The sequence below is a fragment of the Aotus nancymaae genome, unplaced genomic scaffold (assembly GCF_030222135.1).
Source record: "Aotus nancymaae isolate 86718 unplaced genomic scaffold, 86718_ANA_hifiasm-v0.15.2.pri h1tg000049l, whole genome shotgun sequence".
NCBI classification, from domain to species: domain Eukaryota; kingdom Metazoa; phylum Chordata; class Mammalia; order Primates; family Aotidae; genus Aotus; species Aotus nancymaae.
This window is the reverse complement of record NW_026988463.1, coordinates 18,125,518-18,141,172: the sequence shown is the minus strand read 5'-3', so window position 1 is coordinate 18,141,172 and position 15,655 is coordinate 18,125,518. Positions and strand designations below refer to the sequence as shown.

General features: G+C 49.4%; 1 protein-coding gene across 1 annotated transcript; it reads right to left on the bottom strand.

Annotated features, from left to right (window-relative positions):
- Positions 1–1,323: 1,323 nt before the first annotated feature.
- On the bottom strand, positions 1,324–4,895 carry ITPRIPL2 (ITPRIP like 2). Its single transcript, XM_012464653.2, has one exon. It carries the CDS (start codon positions 4,893–4,895, stop codon positions 3,288–3,290), a length of 1,608 nt encoding a protein of 535 aa, XP_012320076.2. The 3' UTR covers positions 1,324–3,287.
- Positions 4,896–15,655: the final 10,760 nt, after the last annotated feature.

Below are 15,655 nucleotides of genomic sequence, written 5' to 3'. Positions count from 1 at the left end.
TTGTTTCTACAGGCTGCTGAGTTTGCGACCCCTGGTTGGAAATAGCACTAAAAACATGTTTCCTAACCCAAACCTCTCTCACACCCTCATGCAATTATTTCCCCCTTCCCTCTCTTGCTTCACTTTCATCTTAAGTCCTCCTTCTCGAATTCTTTGGATTTCTCTTGGTTCACTCAAATTCTCCCTTCTTTCAGCTTCAGTTTCATTTTGCAAAAGAAACATCTCCGCTCAGCCCACGATCATTCCAGGAAGGCTCCCAAGACTGGTCAGTGGGAGTTACGGAAGGGTGTCTCGCCACAAAATGACTGAGTCATCTTCCCCAAAAACATTTTCCTCTGGCACTGGCTGGACAATTTTTTTTTTTCTTTCTTTTTTTTTTTTTTTGCTGTTGTTACTGTGGAGCCTATTTGCATGAGACTATTTGCATATATGAATCTCCAGTACCAAGCATACACCAAAAATGTGTACTTTTCAGATGAAGGACATGATGGAGCCCTAATAAAATACAGAACTGAGCTTAATTTAAGTGTCTTGGGCAACCATCATGCCTGGCTAATATGCCATATTAGTTCCGTTGTACACAGTACATGTTTTGGTTTACTGAACATTGATCAAAATTGATCGAAATCTCTAAGCTTTGGTTACCATGTACAGAGAACAATTGCTCAGCATGGCATTTAAATAAAACAGTAATATTTTAAAAATTCAAAAACACAATGCCCCATTTATTTTAAAAAAATAAAATTTAAAAACCTTGAGGATGGATGAGGCTTTGGGTAATTAACCGGAAAAAAATATATAACAAAAAAACTACAAGAACAGAATATGTTACCAGATTTATACTTTAAAACACTATTAAAAGAGAAACTCACTGACACAGCTAGAAATATTTCTAAAATTCAGCTTTTTAAAGCTTATATTTTATTTTTTTCAAGACAGAGTCTCTCTCTGTTGCCCAGGCTGGAGTGCAGTGGCATGATCTCGGCTCTCTGCAACATTTGCCTACCGGGTTCAAGCGATTCTCCTGCCTCAGTCTCCCAAGTACATGGGATTACAGGCACCCACCACCACGCCCGGCTCATTTCTGTATTTTTTTAGTAGAGATGGGGTGTCGCCATGTTGGCCAGGTTGGTCTTGAACTCCTGACCTCAGGTGATCCACCCACTTCGGCCTCCCAAAGTGCTGGGATTACAGGCGTGAGCCACTGCGCCCAGCCTTAAAGCTTTATAATCCTTCCAACTTTATGTCCCCCACTGTAGTAGACACTGAATAGAGGGGAAGCTGTGGTTGAGTATGGAAAAAAATATATATATATTTTGTGTATATATATATATATAAGATCTACTCTTGGCATTTATTTTTAAAACTAATTTTAAAAAATACTGTGCAGTTACTATCTTCGCATAAAGTTGGCAGACTGACTCTTTTTGCCCAATGCAGTACCTTATGACCTAACATTGACCTCAAAAGCTAGGAATGACCTTTGCGGGGAATTGTCCCCAGGACAACCTCAAAGAGACAGCACAGCCTTGCAGCTGTTTCTCTTTCAGCCCCAGGTCGCAAAGGATACAAGAAGCCAATGCAGCTTTGAGGAGGATTCCCTGTAAATCACTTACAATGATTTCCCACAGTGGCCAAGTAGATCCCCTAAAGAAAGAAGGTTCACAGAGTTCCTTCAAAAAAGCTTAGAAATTCAACAATGGTTCTATTCACATAGCCATTTCTGTCTTCCAAATTTTAGCTTTAAGAGTCTAAGGAAGTACATGTTTTTATTTAGGGGGAAAAAAAATCCCAATGCGTAACACTTGGACCGGCTGTATTTCCAATCAGACAAGCAGAGGCTGGACCGTGCTGAATTAAAAAAAAAAAAACGCAATTGAGGGCGTTATAAATTTGGGAGGACAAGGAAGGATTCCAGGACAGGCTCCTCCCAGCTGCAAAATACACCCAACCTGGTGATACTGACACGTACAGAGAAAGAAGACAGACTGCTATCAAGGGCTGTCTCCTCTGCCCACCACCAGGGAGTAACTGATCTTCAAGCACAGAGCCCAAGATACTGAACTCTAAGTGAAACGTTTTGTAAAACCTGTGCTGGATCAACAGGTCCTTGAAGTTGACCTCTTAGGACCACATAAGGCTGCCTGGACAAGGAAGAACCATCAATGGTTAGAGACTGAGCACAGACTACATGCTAAGCAGCAGGCATTTCCCCTTCATTAGCTCATTAAGCTCAGAAAGAAACCTTTGTGAAGGAGTTTGCTTAACACCTTAAAATTAAAAGGCTATTGTCTCCAGCCGGCAGCCAGCCTTGGAGAAACACCTTTATAGGCAAAGCCTAAAACACATCTTTCTCCAAAGCCAACATTTTTGTGCCTTCACCAGTGTTGTCTTGAAGATGTATTTGGTTGCTGCTTTGCACGGTGTCTGGCTGGTAGTAGGTAGCTCAATGAATGGGTGTTGACTGACTGGTACATATCCCAGCTTGTGGCCTGCGGGGATGTTAGGCAAGCATGTTGGCCACTCTTCAAGGCTGCACATTTCTTAATAATAAACGTAACTGGCCTCACTTTCAGATGCAACGCTTGGTGCTAGCAATTACCACAAAATAAGTGAATTCAGCAATATAAAGTGCTATTTTCTCTGGAAGTTTCTCTAACCAACTCTCGATTGCCTTTCCATATGTGTGACTTAAAATTTTTGACAATCTTGTCAAACACCTGTGATTGCACCATTTAAAAAATACGTTAATATTAATCTGAAGTGGAAATTATGTTCCTCTAACATCAGTCCCGAAAATAGAACTTCAATTCCAGTTGCAGATAAAGATTCAGATTTTTCTTTTCAAAGGCAATCGGGAACCCAGTACCTAGCAAGTTATTGTGTCAAAAACTTTAGTTTTTTTGTTTTTTAAATTTGGGCAGAGAGATCTGTGTCTAAAACCCAAAAGAAGAAACTTCCCTGCAGCTAATTGTTGCTTCTTCTACTGGACTTCTCTAAAAGCCATATCCTTCTACAGAATCCGTCCACACAAAACCACATTTGAACCGATTCTTGGGGCTGCAGTTGGATGTCTTCCCCTAGTTTGTCCAGAACACTCTAGTGGGTGTGAAGATGTCATATTATATTGGACTGTGAAGTGAGGAAGCCACTAAAGCTTGAGGCAGCCACCAAATTTTCCACTACCTTCTGTAATCTTGCATTTAACTGGCTTCACCACCATTCCCACCCCCACCCAGTGGGAAAAGGTTTAGGAGCATTTGGTCAGGTGGGGGTGCTATCAGGGTTTACGGTTCACCTTCAAGGAAGCCCTGGGTGTGCTGACTCCGGGGTGCGGGGCACCTGGCAAGGTAGCGGGGACCCCCGTAGGCCCGGAGAAGCTGGGGCAGCCTTTGCCACGTGGACAGCAACCGCGCTGCTGCAAGTTCCCGGGCGTGCCCGTCGAAAGCAGCCAGGAGGTCAACTGGAGCGGCTTCCCGTAGTACCTTGGGCAGGGGGCCCACCTCGGCGGCCGCCCCGCTAGGGCCCAGGACGCAGTGGAAGAGCGTATGGCGTCGCAGCAGGCAGTCCCTAAGGAACTGCACCAACTCCTCCAAACACTTTCCCAGGTGTTCCTCATCCCAGCTTTGTCCAGGGGCCCCCTTGCGCAGCAGCACTGCCAGCAGCACTGTCTTGAGCACATAGGAGGACAGGATGCGTCCCCACTGGGTGGCGGCCGCTGAGTCCAGCCCACGGGCGCCCAGATCTCGCAGAGCCTTAAGCAACTGCAGGCACTTGAGGTAGCAGGCACCTGGAGCTGCCCGTTCCTGCAGCCAACTCAGCAGCTTCTGCTCCTGGCGTGCTGTATTCACACCCCACAGTGCCTCCGAGCGCAGGCCCCCAGGGAGCTCCAATAGGAGCCCACTGGACAAGGGTGGCGGTGGTGGCGCCACAAGGAAGACGCCATCTCCCAGATGGACAGCGGGAATGAGGCGCACAGCCATGGAAAGGCGGCAGCAGCCGTAGTCAGTGCGGCAGGGCAGGATGTGTAACGTGGGAGGCTGTTCCAGACCACCCGGTGTCAAGGTGACCCGACAGCGCCCCTCCAGGCTGTAACGCACAGTGGCCAAGGAGCGCTGCAAATGCGACTGGAACCAGCGCAGCACCAGAGCTGCGGAGAGGTGGCGCCGCCCGCGCACATCCACGCAGAAGCCATCAGCAAAGGGTTTGCAGTCCCGAAGCCAGTGGCCCCCCGAGGCCCCAGAAGGTGAGGGTGGTGCCTTAAGGGCGCACACGAAGCAGCCGCGGAAGGCCGGGGCCAGCGCTAGCTCCTCGCCCAGGCTCCTTGGGTCCAGCGCCACCAGCGGTGGGAGGCGCAGTGGCACCAGCACATCGAAGCTGTCGGGCCGGCGGATTTTATGTTGCTCGTAGGCGCTGCCCACCTGGATGAAGTCTCCGCGGAAGGCCAACGCCAGCGCTCCCCCGGGAATGAGGCCGGGGGACCCCCGGGAGCGGCCAGCCCGCACCAGCTCGCCCACGATCCGGCTTACGTGCGCCTTGCTGTGGCCCAACACGTGCGGAGACAGGCGCACCTCATGCTCATAGTAACTCTCCAGCAAGATGCTGAGGCCCGGCTCTCGGAAGTGTCTCGAGGAGAAGGCGGCGTGGCCCCCCAGACGGGGAGATCCGGGCAGGAAGCGCTGCCGGACAGCGTGGCGACAGCGCAGGAGGACGTAGCTGAGGAGGAGCAGGACCGCCACTTTGAGCAGTGGGAAGCCGCCGTCCACGCCGTCGGGGGGCTCGGCCCGGGCGCTCCAGCTTCCCCACAGGACATGGTAGAGGCACACCAGAGCGGTGCACAGGCCGGTCACCAGGGGCCAGAAGACGCGTAGATTGAGGGTGTAGTGCACCGACATGCCGGGCGCTCGGGGCCGCGGTGGCCGAGCAGCCCAGGGCGCGAGCCCCGGCGGTGCCCCCAGCCCAGCATGCGCACAGCGCCCGGACGGCCCCGCTGTCCCGGTCTCCTCCTCCGCGGCGGCTCCCCGATCACAGGCCCACGGGAAGCCGCCCTCCAGCTCGGCCTCCTCTCCCAGCTCAAGTGTTCCTTCCAGCTGCGGCCCGCCCTGAGCTCTCCGGCCCCGGGCCGCGCCCTGCCCCGGCTGCGCGCAGCGTCCGGCCCAGCGGCCCTCCCTGCCCGGCGTCCCCGCGCGCCGCCCTCTGCCAGCTTCTGGCCTGGCTGGCCTCCTACCCAAGGCAGCCCTCCTGGCTCTCCCGCCGCTCCTCTCTCCGCGCCTGACCCCGTTACTCGGACCCCGGGAGTTTCCTCTTCCGAGGGGGAGGCGAGGACGCGCCAACTAGCGGGGAGGAAATGCCGGAGTCTGGAGTGGAGCTTGGAGCTGGCGGGCGGGGTCGGCCCCCTCCCGGGCCTCCGCCTTAAAGCGACGCGGGGCGGCGGGAGGGACTTCAGGACGCTCTTGGAGCTGGCCTCCCTCGGCCCACCCCCATCCTCCCTCCCCGAAGGCAGAACTGGGAAGGCCCTGATTCCGGGGCGGTGGCCTCCTCCTGGGAGCCTCTGGAGTTGCGCTCCCTTGAGTTATACTGGGAAGTTGAAAAGAAGGCTCACAGCCGGACTGTCCAATCCTCCCCACCCCCACCGCAAAAGCCGTGGTGGCGTGGCAGGCTCTGGCACAGGAGTGGCCCTTGCCGTCGGCCGCTGTCCTCTGTTCAAACCAGTATTAACCGAGCACCTACCATGTGCCAGGCTGGAGCCACGGTGCTGGGGAAATCACAGTTGACAAGATGGACAAGGTTTCTGTCCTTCGTGAAGCGTAAACCTTGTAAAAATGGGAATCAAAAAAGGGAAGGGGCCGGGCGCGGTGGCTTACGCCTGTAATCTCAGCACTTTCGGGGGCCGAAGTGGGCAGATAATGATCATTTGAGGTCTGGAGTTCGAGACCAGCCTGGCCAACATGGTGAGACACCCCCCAATCCCCCCATCGCTACTAAAAATACAAAAAGCAGCCAGGCATAGTGGTGCACGCCTGTAATCCCAGCTACTCAGGAGGCTGAGGCAGGAGAATCGCTTGCACCCGGGAGGCGGAGGCCGCAGTGAGCTAAGGTGGCGCCACTGCACTCCAGCCTGGGTGACAGAGTGAGGCTCCGTCTCAAAAAAAAAGGGGAGGGGGTGGGTGGGGGAAGGATTCCACAGCAAGAAAACGCTCTAAAATAAACAAAACTGCATGAGGGATGAGAAAGTGGTGGCTGCCCCACTGAAGGGGAGGATGACAGAGTCACCCCTGTAACCCCAGCACTTTGGGAAGCCGAGGCAGTGAGCAGATCGCTTGAGTGAGGCCAGGAATTCGAGGCTGCAGTGAGCTATGATCACATCATTGCACTCGAGCCTGACTGATAAAGTAAAACTCTGGTCTCTGAAAAATAAGATAAATAAAATAAAATTAAAATTAAATAATTTTCCCAGTGGAGGAAAGGGGCACAGACAGGTTCAGCTCAGGCAGGTTCAGCTGCCCCCCCACCTCCACCCCACACACACAAGGTTACACAGCTTTTGTGGAGCTGCGCCTTGAGCCTAGGCATCTGGCTCTAGAGAAGCCAAGGGGAGCTAGTTTTGTTTCCTAACAGGGAGCACTTCCTGAAATAACCTGATCTGTTTAAATAATTTTCTTTATGCACACTCATTATACCTCCTTTGCTCACACTGACGTTTAAAGAGAGCAAGGGTGAATACATTAAAACATGTTAGAACCCAGCTGCCACCTGGGAACCAGGACTCAAAAGATGGCTCCTGGGTTACTCCCAAGAAATCCTAAATTGGGCCTCTGAGAGCTAAGCAGATCTTGCCTTCAGATCCCATCTACTGCTATTAGCTATGAGAGCATCATCTACTAGTCAAGATTCTTCAGGTTTCAAGTGACAGAAACACAGCTCCAACCAGCTTAAGCGCCCATGTTACTGTATCATGTTAACTGAGATCCATGAGGGGATTTCAGGTACAGCTGGATCTAGGTGCTTCAGGGCTATGCAGACCTGTTCTCCCTTCACTACTTAGCTCCGCTTTTTAAGTGGGTTGTTCTCTCTATAGGTCCTCTCCATGTGCCCTTGGCTGCTCTAGTCTCACACTGTCTTAAGTGCAGAGGAAAAGAGAGCCTTTCCTTTTTTTTTTTTTAGACAGAGTCTCACTCTGTCCCCCAGGATGGAGTACAGTGGCAAGATCTCGGCTCACTACAACCTCCACCTCCTGGATTCAAGTGATTCTTGTGCCTCAGCCTCCTGAGTAGCTGGGATTACAAGGCACATGCCACCACACCCAAGCTACTTTTTGTATTTTTAGTAGAGATGGGGTTTCACCATGTTGTCCAGGCTGCTCTCAAACTCCTGACCTCAAGTGATCTGCCCAACTCAGCCTCCCAAAGTGCTAGGATTACAAGTATGAGTCACTGTGCCTGGCCAGAGAGGCTTGCTTTTCTAAAAGCTGACTTGGGATAGTTTTGGGTTGTATGCCAAAAAGCAAGGGAACGCCCACCATCACACCCGGCTAATTTTTGTATTTTTAGGAGAGACAGGGTTTCACCATGTTGGTCAGGCTGGTCTCAAACTTCTGACCTCGTGATCCACCCACCTCAGCCTCCCAAAGTGCTGGGATTATATGCGTGAGCCACCACACCTGGCCTAATTTTTGTATTTTTAGTAGAGACAGGGTTTCACCATATTAGCCAGGCTGGTCTAGAGATTTTGGACTTTCTTTTTTTTTTTTTAATTGCATTTTAGGTTTTGGGGTACATGTGAAGAACATGCAAGATTGTTGCATAGGTACACACATGGCAGTGTGATTTGCTGCCTTCCTCCCCATCACCTATATCTGGCATTTGTAACCTCCAGAACTATGAGAAAATAAATTTCTGTTGTTGGGTCCACCCAATCTATGGTATTTGTAGAAGCAGGCTAAGCTGAGTAATACAGTTGGGTACCCAACCCTGGAACCAAGAGGTGGAGTCAGCCCTATTCAAACTGTAAGAACTGTGGGAAGAGGTGTCCCTCCCCCAAGAAAAGTCATGGTGCTGTGGCTGGAAGAATTTGGCCTGCAGAGATGATAGCTGGCCACTTCGTTTGGATAACTCTCTTAACCTATCTTTGCTTCTGTCTCCCCATCTATAAAGTGGGGTGCTACCAACAGAGTGGTTTATTTTTCCCCTGTCAGATAGAGTGGTATGCTATCTCCAACTGTACAGATAATGACAACTCTCTAGGTCAGAGTTGGCAAGCACTTTTTTTTTTTTTAAAGAAACAGGTCTTGCTCTGTTGCCTAGCCTGGAGTACAGTAGCAAAATCATAGCTCACTCCAGCCTTGAGCTTCTGGGCTCAAGGAATCCTCCTGCCTCAGCCTCCCAAGTAGCTGGAATTACAGGCATGCATCACTACACCTAACTAATTTTTAAATTTTTTGTAGACATGGGGTCTCACTAGGTTGCCCAGGCTGGTCTTGAACTCCTGGCCTCAAGTAATCCTCCTGCCTTGGCTTCCCAAAGTACTGGGATTACAGGCATGAGCCACCATGCCCAAACACACACTTCTTGTAAAGAGCCACAAAGTAAATATTTTAGGCTTGGGTGTCGTAAAATCTCTACTACAACTACTCAGGTCCACGGTTGTAGCCCCAAAGAGCTGGGTTTGGACTGTTGCTTGGCAGACTTTGGCTTGCAATGGTACAAAAATAATTGTGGTTTTTGCCATTACTTTTAATACTAATAGCTGCAACTCTCTAATATCTGCCTCTGTCTTTATTTGGCCTTTTTCCCTGTGCATATTTCTAGGTCTCTGTATCCAAATCTTCCCCTCCTTTCTCGTATAAGGACACTATGCATTGAATTTAGGGCCCACCTTCATTCATGTTAACTTGATGACCTCTACAAAGACCTAAATAAGGCCACATGCACACATCCAGGAGTTAGGTTCTGAACATAACTTTTAGGGAGACACAATCAACCCACTACCGCAGCTAGAGATGATCTGTCAATGAATGGATAGGACTGTTCCCATCAAATTTATTTATGGATGCTGAAATTTGAATTTTGTAAGATTTTCATGTGTCATGAAATACACTTCTTTTGATTTTTTTCAACTGTTTAAAAATGTAAAAACCTGGCCAGGTGTGGTGACACTTCTGTAATCCCAGCATTTTGGGAGGCTGAGGTGGGTGACCTTTCACAAGGTCAGGAAATCGAGACTATCCTGGCCAACATGGTAAAACCTGGCTCTACTAAAAATACAAAAATTAGCTGAACATGGTGGTGTGGGCCTGTAATCCCAGCTACTCAGGAGGCTGAGGCAGGAGAATCACTTGAACCTGGGAGTCAGAGGTTCCAGTGAACAGAGATCTCACCACTGTACTCCAGCCTGGTGACAGAGTAAGACTCTGTCTCAAAAAAATAAATAAATTAAATAAATGTAAAAACCTGCTGGGAACAGTGGTTCACGTCTGTAATCCCAGCACTTTGGGAGGCCAAGGCAGGAGTTCAAGACCAGCCTGGGCAACACAGTGAGACCCTGTCTCTACAAAAAAACAAAACAAAACAGAAAAACTAGCTGGGTGTGGAGGTGCACACCTGTAGTCCCAGCTACTCAGGAGGCTGAGGCAGGAAGATCATTGGAGCCTAGAATGTCCCGGCCGCAGTGAGCTGTGAACTATGATCATACCAGTGCATTCCAGCCTGGACGACAGAATGAAACCCTAACTCTAAAACTATAAAAACCAATCTCAGCTTGAGGGTCATACAAACAGCTCAATGTACCTTGGGTAATTAGCTTCCTAGGGTTGCTGTAACCAAAAACACAAACCCAGTGGTTTAAACAATATAAATGTATTCTCAGAATTCTCAAAAGTGGGAATCAAATCAAGGGATCTGCAGGGCTGTGCTCTCTTTGGAGGCTCCAGGAGAGAATTCCTCCTTGCCTCTTGCCCCTTCGGGGGTGCTGTAGGCGCTCCTTGGCTCATGGCTGCCTCACTCTCAACTCTGCCTACAACCTATGTGGCTTTCTCCTCTGGATCGGAGACTTCAACTTTTCTGTTTCTTTTCCTTTTTTGAGACAGGTTCTCATTCTGTTGCCAGGCTGGGCTGGAGTACAGGGGGTGATCATGGCTCTCTGCATCCTCGACCTCACCTCCTGGGCTCAATGATTCAAGGAGGCCTTAGCCTGTGCAACACCATGCTCAGCTAATATTTTATTTTTTGTAGAGATGGGGTCTCCCTGTGTTGCCCAGGCTCCTCTCAACCTCCTGGATTCAAGCAATCCTCCCATCTCAGTCTCCCAAAGAGCTAGGATTACAAGCGTGAGCCACTGTCCCTGGCCTTCTGCTGCTTATTGGGACACCTGTCATTGGATTTAGAACCCACTTGAGTAATCTCATTGATCTCAACTAGAGATCTGTAATTTAAGGATCTTAATTTAAAGATTTTTAAACTGAATTATGTCTACAAAGACCCTTTTTTGAAAGAGGGTTCACAGAGCCTTCAAAGACCATTCACAGGTTCTAGGGGTTAGGATGAGAAAGTATCTTCGGGAGGGTCATAATTCGCCCCCACTACACTGAGTAAATGACATATTCCTGTTGCTGTTTTTCCTGCCTGTCATCTGTTTCCATAGCTCATTTCCTCTAAAGGGCTCAAGGTACAGGCCTCAGAACTTTGCACTTGGCAAATCTACTGTATGTGTCAGAGCAGATACCAATTTATCCATTCATTCATTTACTGCTCATATTTGTGGGTTCTTATCATGTGCTAGGCCAAAGGGACTGTGAAGGAAAACACAGGGCTTTGAGTTTACAGACTAAAAATGGTATAGACACAATGTGAGGGTGGATTAAAAAATTGTCACTGTTGGCTGGGCTCATGTCTATAATCCTAGCACTTTGGGAGGCCGAGGTGGGCAGATTGTCTGAGCTGAGGAATTCATGACTAGCCTGGGCAACGTGGTGAAACCCCATCTCAACTAAAAATACAATTAGCTGGATGTAGTGGCAGGCACCTGTAATCCCAGCTACTTGGGAGGCTGAGGCAGGAGAATTGCTTGAACCCGGGAGGCGGCAGTTGCAGTGAGCTGAGATCGCACCACTGCCCTCAAGCCTGGGTGACAAAGTGAGACTCTATCTCAAACAAAAACTGTCACTGTTTCTTAGATTTCTGACAATCATTTCATCAAAAATGTTCTTTAGGCCAGACGCAGTAGCTCACGCCTGCAATCCCAGCACTTTGAAAGGCTGAGGCAGGAGGATTGCTTGAGCCCTGGAGTTTGAGACCACCCTGGGTAACATATTAAGACTCCATCTCTACAGAAATAAAAAATCAGTCGTGCATGGTGGCACACACCTGTAGTCCCAGCTACCCATGAGGCTGACATGGGAGGTTCACCTGAGCCCAGGAGATTGAGGCTGCAGTGAGTCATGATTGCGTCACTGCATTCCAGCCTGGGCAACAGAGCGAGACCTGGTCTCAAAACAAACCGCCCCCCCAAAAAAGAAATCAAAACTCCTTTAGCGTTTAATATTTGACAAAGGCCACTCCTATGTTTTTTGTTTACAATAGCTTAGCAAATATATATATAGACACTCCTCCCAGAGTTTCTGATATCTTGGAGGCGTGTCTCAGAGGATGAATGGGAGCACTGATGAGAGGAAAAGAGAGAAAAGTGACTCATTTCCCACAGTGGGAGCACGGCGAACTCACGGAGAGCGCATGTTCAGGTTTTGAAGGACAGGAAATAATAGTGCATTTGATTGGCTATATCACATGCCTCCTGGATGTGGCACTTCCTTGGCAGTATCTCTTGGAATGCATGTAAGGTTGTAACATGTCTTTGTTGTTGAAATTGGAAGAGTGAGTGCCTTCGGTTACTTGCAGCCAAGACCATCCTAACCAAACAGGATGGTACACAGAGTCCACCGTGGCCTGCCTCGTGGCCTGCCCTCCAGTCTCCTCCCTCAGTATTGCTTCCTCCAGTCCCAGACTTCAGACCCAGAACTGCAAACCATGGTTTTTCCATTTCTCCAGGATTCTATGCCTGAAGGGACTTTTGCCCAGGATGCCCTTCTCTGTCTCTTTATTTGACAATGATCAATCCATCCTCCAAAATCAGCTTAGCAGACATCTCCTCCAGGAAGCCTTTTGTACCAGACCCAGCTTCTGGGTCACCCCAGATCCATTTGGTCCCATCTGCACTCCTGGGCCTCAGCCACTTGCCTTGTTTGTGAGTGTGTATGTGTGTGTGTGTGCACGTGTGTATGTTTGAGGCAGGGTCTTGTTCTGTTGCCTAGGCTGGTGTGCCATGGCATGATCAGGGCTCACTGCAGCCTCAGCCTCCCAGGGCTCAAGCAATCCTCCCACCTCAGCCACCTGAGTAGCTGGGACTACAAGTGTACACCACCCCACCTGGCTAATTTTTTTTTTTTTTTTGATACGGAGTTTCGCTCTTGTTACCCAGGCTGGAGTGCAATGGCGCGATCTCGGCTCACCGCAATCTCCGCCTCCTGGGTTCAAGCAATTCTCCTGCCTCAGCCTTCCGAGTAGCTGGGACTACAGGCGCACGCCACCATGCCCAGCTAATTTTTGTATTTTTAGTAGAGACGGGGTTTCATCTTGTTGACCAGAATGGTCTCGATCTCTTAACCTCGTGATCCACCCGCCTCGGCATCCCAAAGTACTGGGATTATAGGCTGGCTAATTTTTTTTAAATAATTTTTTTGTAGAGACAGGGTCTCACTATGTTGTCCAGGCTAGCCTCAAATTCCTGGACTCTAGTGATCCTCCTGCCTCAGCCTCCCAAAGTGTTGGGATTCCAGGTATGAACCATCACACCTGGCCTGCCTTGTTTCTTAACAAGAGCAGGTGATGCCTAGCAAGGGATCACTCCATTTCCACAGCTGGAAAGGACTGGCTGCTGCCACTCCTGCCACAGACTAAGGACCTCTTTGTGTGGTGCCGACCAATAAGGAGAGACCACTCACATGCACAGGCATGGACTTTTGGGGACTCTGGCTTCTTCATCAGCTGATGACATGGCCCGGAGTGAGGGTAGTAAATATCCTGTTGGCATCCTTTGACCAGCAAGAGACAGGAGAGGGGAAGAAGCCATCGGCTCAATTATTTGCCCTTTTTTCTCCCCAACTGTTTAGAGATAAAGAGGCTCTGTGCAGCCTCTTTGAAGGGGAAGAGGAACCAGCTGTGTTTGCTGCATAACTTCCTTGGGCTTGAACCACCCCTCATGAAACACTCATAGGCAAGCCATGCCCTTAGGTTCTGTTTTCTGAGGATCTCGGCTAAGGAGCCTCCCCACCCCATGCTGCCACCACCCAATGAGTCTGGGTGGCAAGGGAGAGACACATTTGGATGATCTCAGACTCCAGCAGGGATAGTCAGAAGGATCACAGGAAACCTAGACAGCACTACTTACTCAAGCCAGAAAAAGAGCTGTAAGGTCATTCAGCCCCTGTGACAGCTTTTGTGCCCCCAAAATCAGCTCTGATAGCCCACCATTCTTGGACTCAGCTGTTTGGTCGCCTTGCTTCTTCCTACTCTCCCCTGGTCTGCCGTGGTTTCCGTTGCCCCGTGGCCTTTGCCTACTCTATAGCTTCTGCTGATCTATGGCTTCTGCTTAATTCAGAATTCTCCTTCCTCAGAGCTTCTGTGTTCCATTCATTCAGACTCCCCAAGAGAGAGGATCCGCTTGGGTTACTCGGTTGCCATTCAGTATTGGGTGGCACTGTTGGCAAACTTGTGCATTGGGCTCCCTTGTTACTGGTGGCCCTGGTCCAGTCCCTTGAGAGTAACTGTTTAGAAATATCTGCATCAACTTGACATTGCTGTGACATTTACAAAGGTGTGACTGATGGGCTTATCTCTCTAGGCATAGGTCAGTGTGGATAATCTCTAAGTAAGGATAGGCCTGGTCAAATATTAAACATGCAAGGTGATTTAAAAAAAATTTTTTTTTGTAGAGATGGGATTTTGCTCTTTTGCCCAGACTGGTCTCAAACTCCTGATCTCAAGCAATGCTCCCACCTTGGCCTCCCAAAGTGCTGAGATTAAGGTGCCAGCCACCTCACCTGGCCAAAAGGAGATTTTTTAAATAAAATAATTGTCAAAAGTCTAAGTTGCCTGTGACTTGCACATGACATGACCTATGTAATAGTCTTGTAGGCTGGGTGCAGTGGCTTATGCCTGTAATCCCAGCGCTTTAGGAGGCCGAGGCAGGTGAATCACCTGAGGTCAGGAGTTCGAGACCAGCCTGACCAACATGGAGAAACCCCATGTCTACTAAAAATACAAAATTAGCCGGGCATGGTGGCGCATGCCTGTAATCCCAGCTACTCAGGAGACTGAGGCAGGAAAATCACTTGAACCTGGGAGGCAGAGGTTGTGGTAAGCCAAGATCGTGTCATAGCACTCCAGCCTGGGCAACAGGAGTGAAACTCCATTTCAAAAAAAAAAACTCTTGTAGAGTAGAACCAACAGGAAATTTTAAATAACAAACCAGCAACAGGTCATTTATCACAGGTAGTTTGCGAATCACTGAGAAGGCTACAGTAAAGGAATCTGAGCGGAACTTCCAGAAATAACTTTTAAGCCACAGAGCAGAAACTGGGCCACCAAGGAAGCTGCCGCCTCTGTCCCCACCAGGAAGCTGCCTGCAGAACCAGGGCCCCTGCTCCAGCTGCAAATTTCAGAACCATCCCACTTCTGCCGCCAGCCACACTAGCAAAGCGGATGTCTCTGGCAGCTCCTGTCTTCGTGCCAGAAAATGTGGGAATGTGTTTTGCTTTCCAGCTCCTGCCGTAGAAGCTCCCTAGAGGAAAGCTGAAATGAATGGCTAGCAAATGGAGCTACGGTGTCCATTCAAAAATTCTACACTTCAGTGACAACAGGACTGGTGTCCTGTCCCCCAAGCGGTCACATGCTCCTTGACCACAAGCATGTGCACATTTTGTTTGTATTACCTGGAATGGTCTCCTTGAATTTCTGCTGCTCAAAAATCCTATTCCTTCCTTCATTCATTCAACAAACCTCTGTAAAGTACCAGGCATTGGGCACTTCTGGGGATACAGAAATGAATATGGCAAAGCCCCTGACTTCAAGAGCCTCATCACCTGGTTAGGGAAATAGACATGAACATAAACTACACTGCTTTCTCTCCTATAAAGCCCTTTACAATGTAAAAGAGTGAAGTACAGGGAGGAAGAGTCCAGCTCTGGAGTCCACACACAGCTGTGTGCCTTTTTTTTCTTAATTTTTTGAGACAGGGTCTCTCCTTCTCACCCAGGCTGAAGTACAGTGATGCAATCATAGCTCACTGCAGCCTCAACCTCCCAGGCCCAAGCGATCCTCCTGCCCCAGCCTCCTGAGTAGCTGGGACCATAGGTGCACACCACCACACCCAGCTAATTTGTTTTTTTAAAGACGGGGTCTCACTATGTTGCCCAGGCTGGAGTGTGATTTTAATTTTTTTTATTTATTTACTTTCTGAGATGGAGTCTTGCTCTGTTGCCCAGGCTGAGTGCAGTGGCACGATCTCAGCTCACTGTGCAACCTCCGCCTCTCAGGTTCAATCAATTCTCATGCCTGAGCCTCCTGAGTAGCTGCGATTACAGGCATATGTGGCCACGCCCAGC

Coding starts and splice junctions, on each gene's coding strand:
- ITPRIPL2 (XM_012464653.2), bottom strand. CDS start 4,895: ATGTCGGTGCACTACACCCTCAATCTACGCGTCTTCTGGCCCCTGGTG.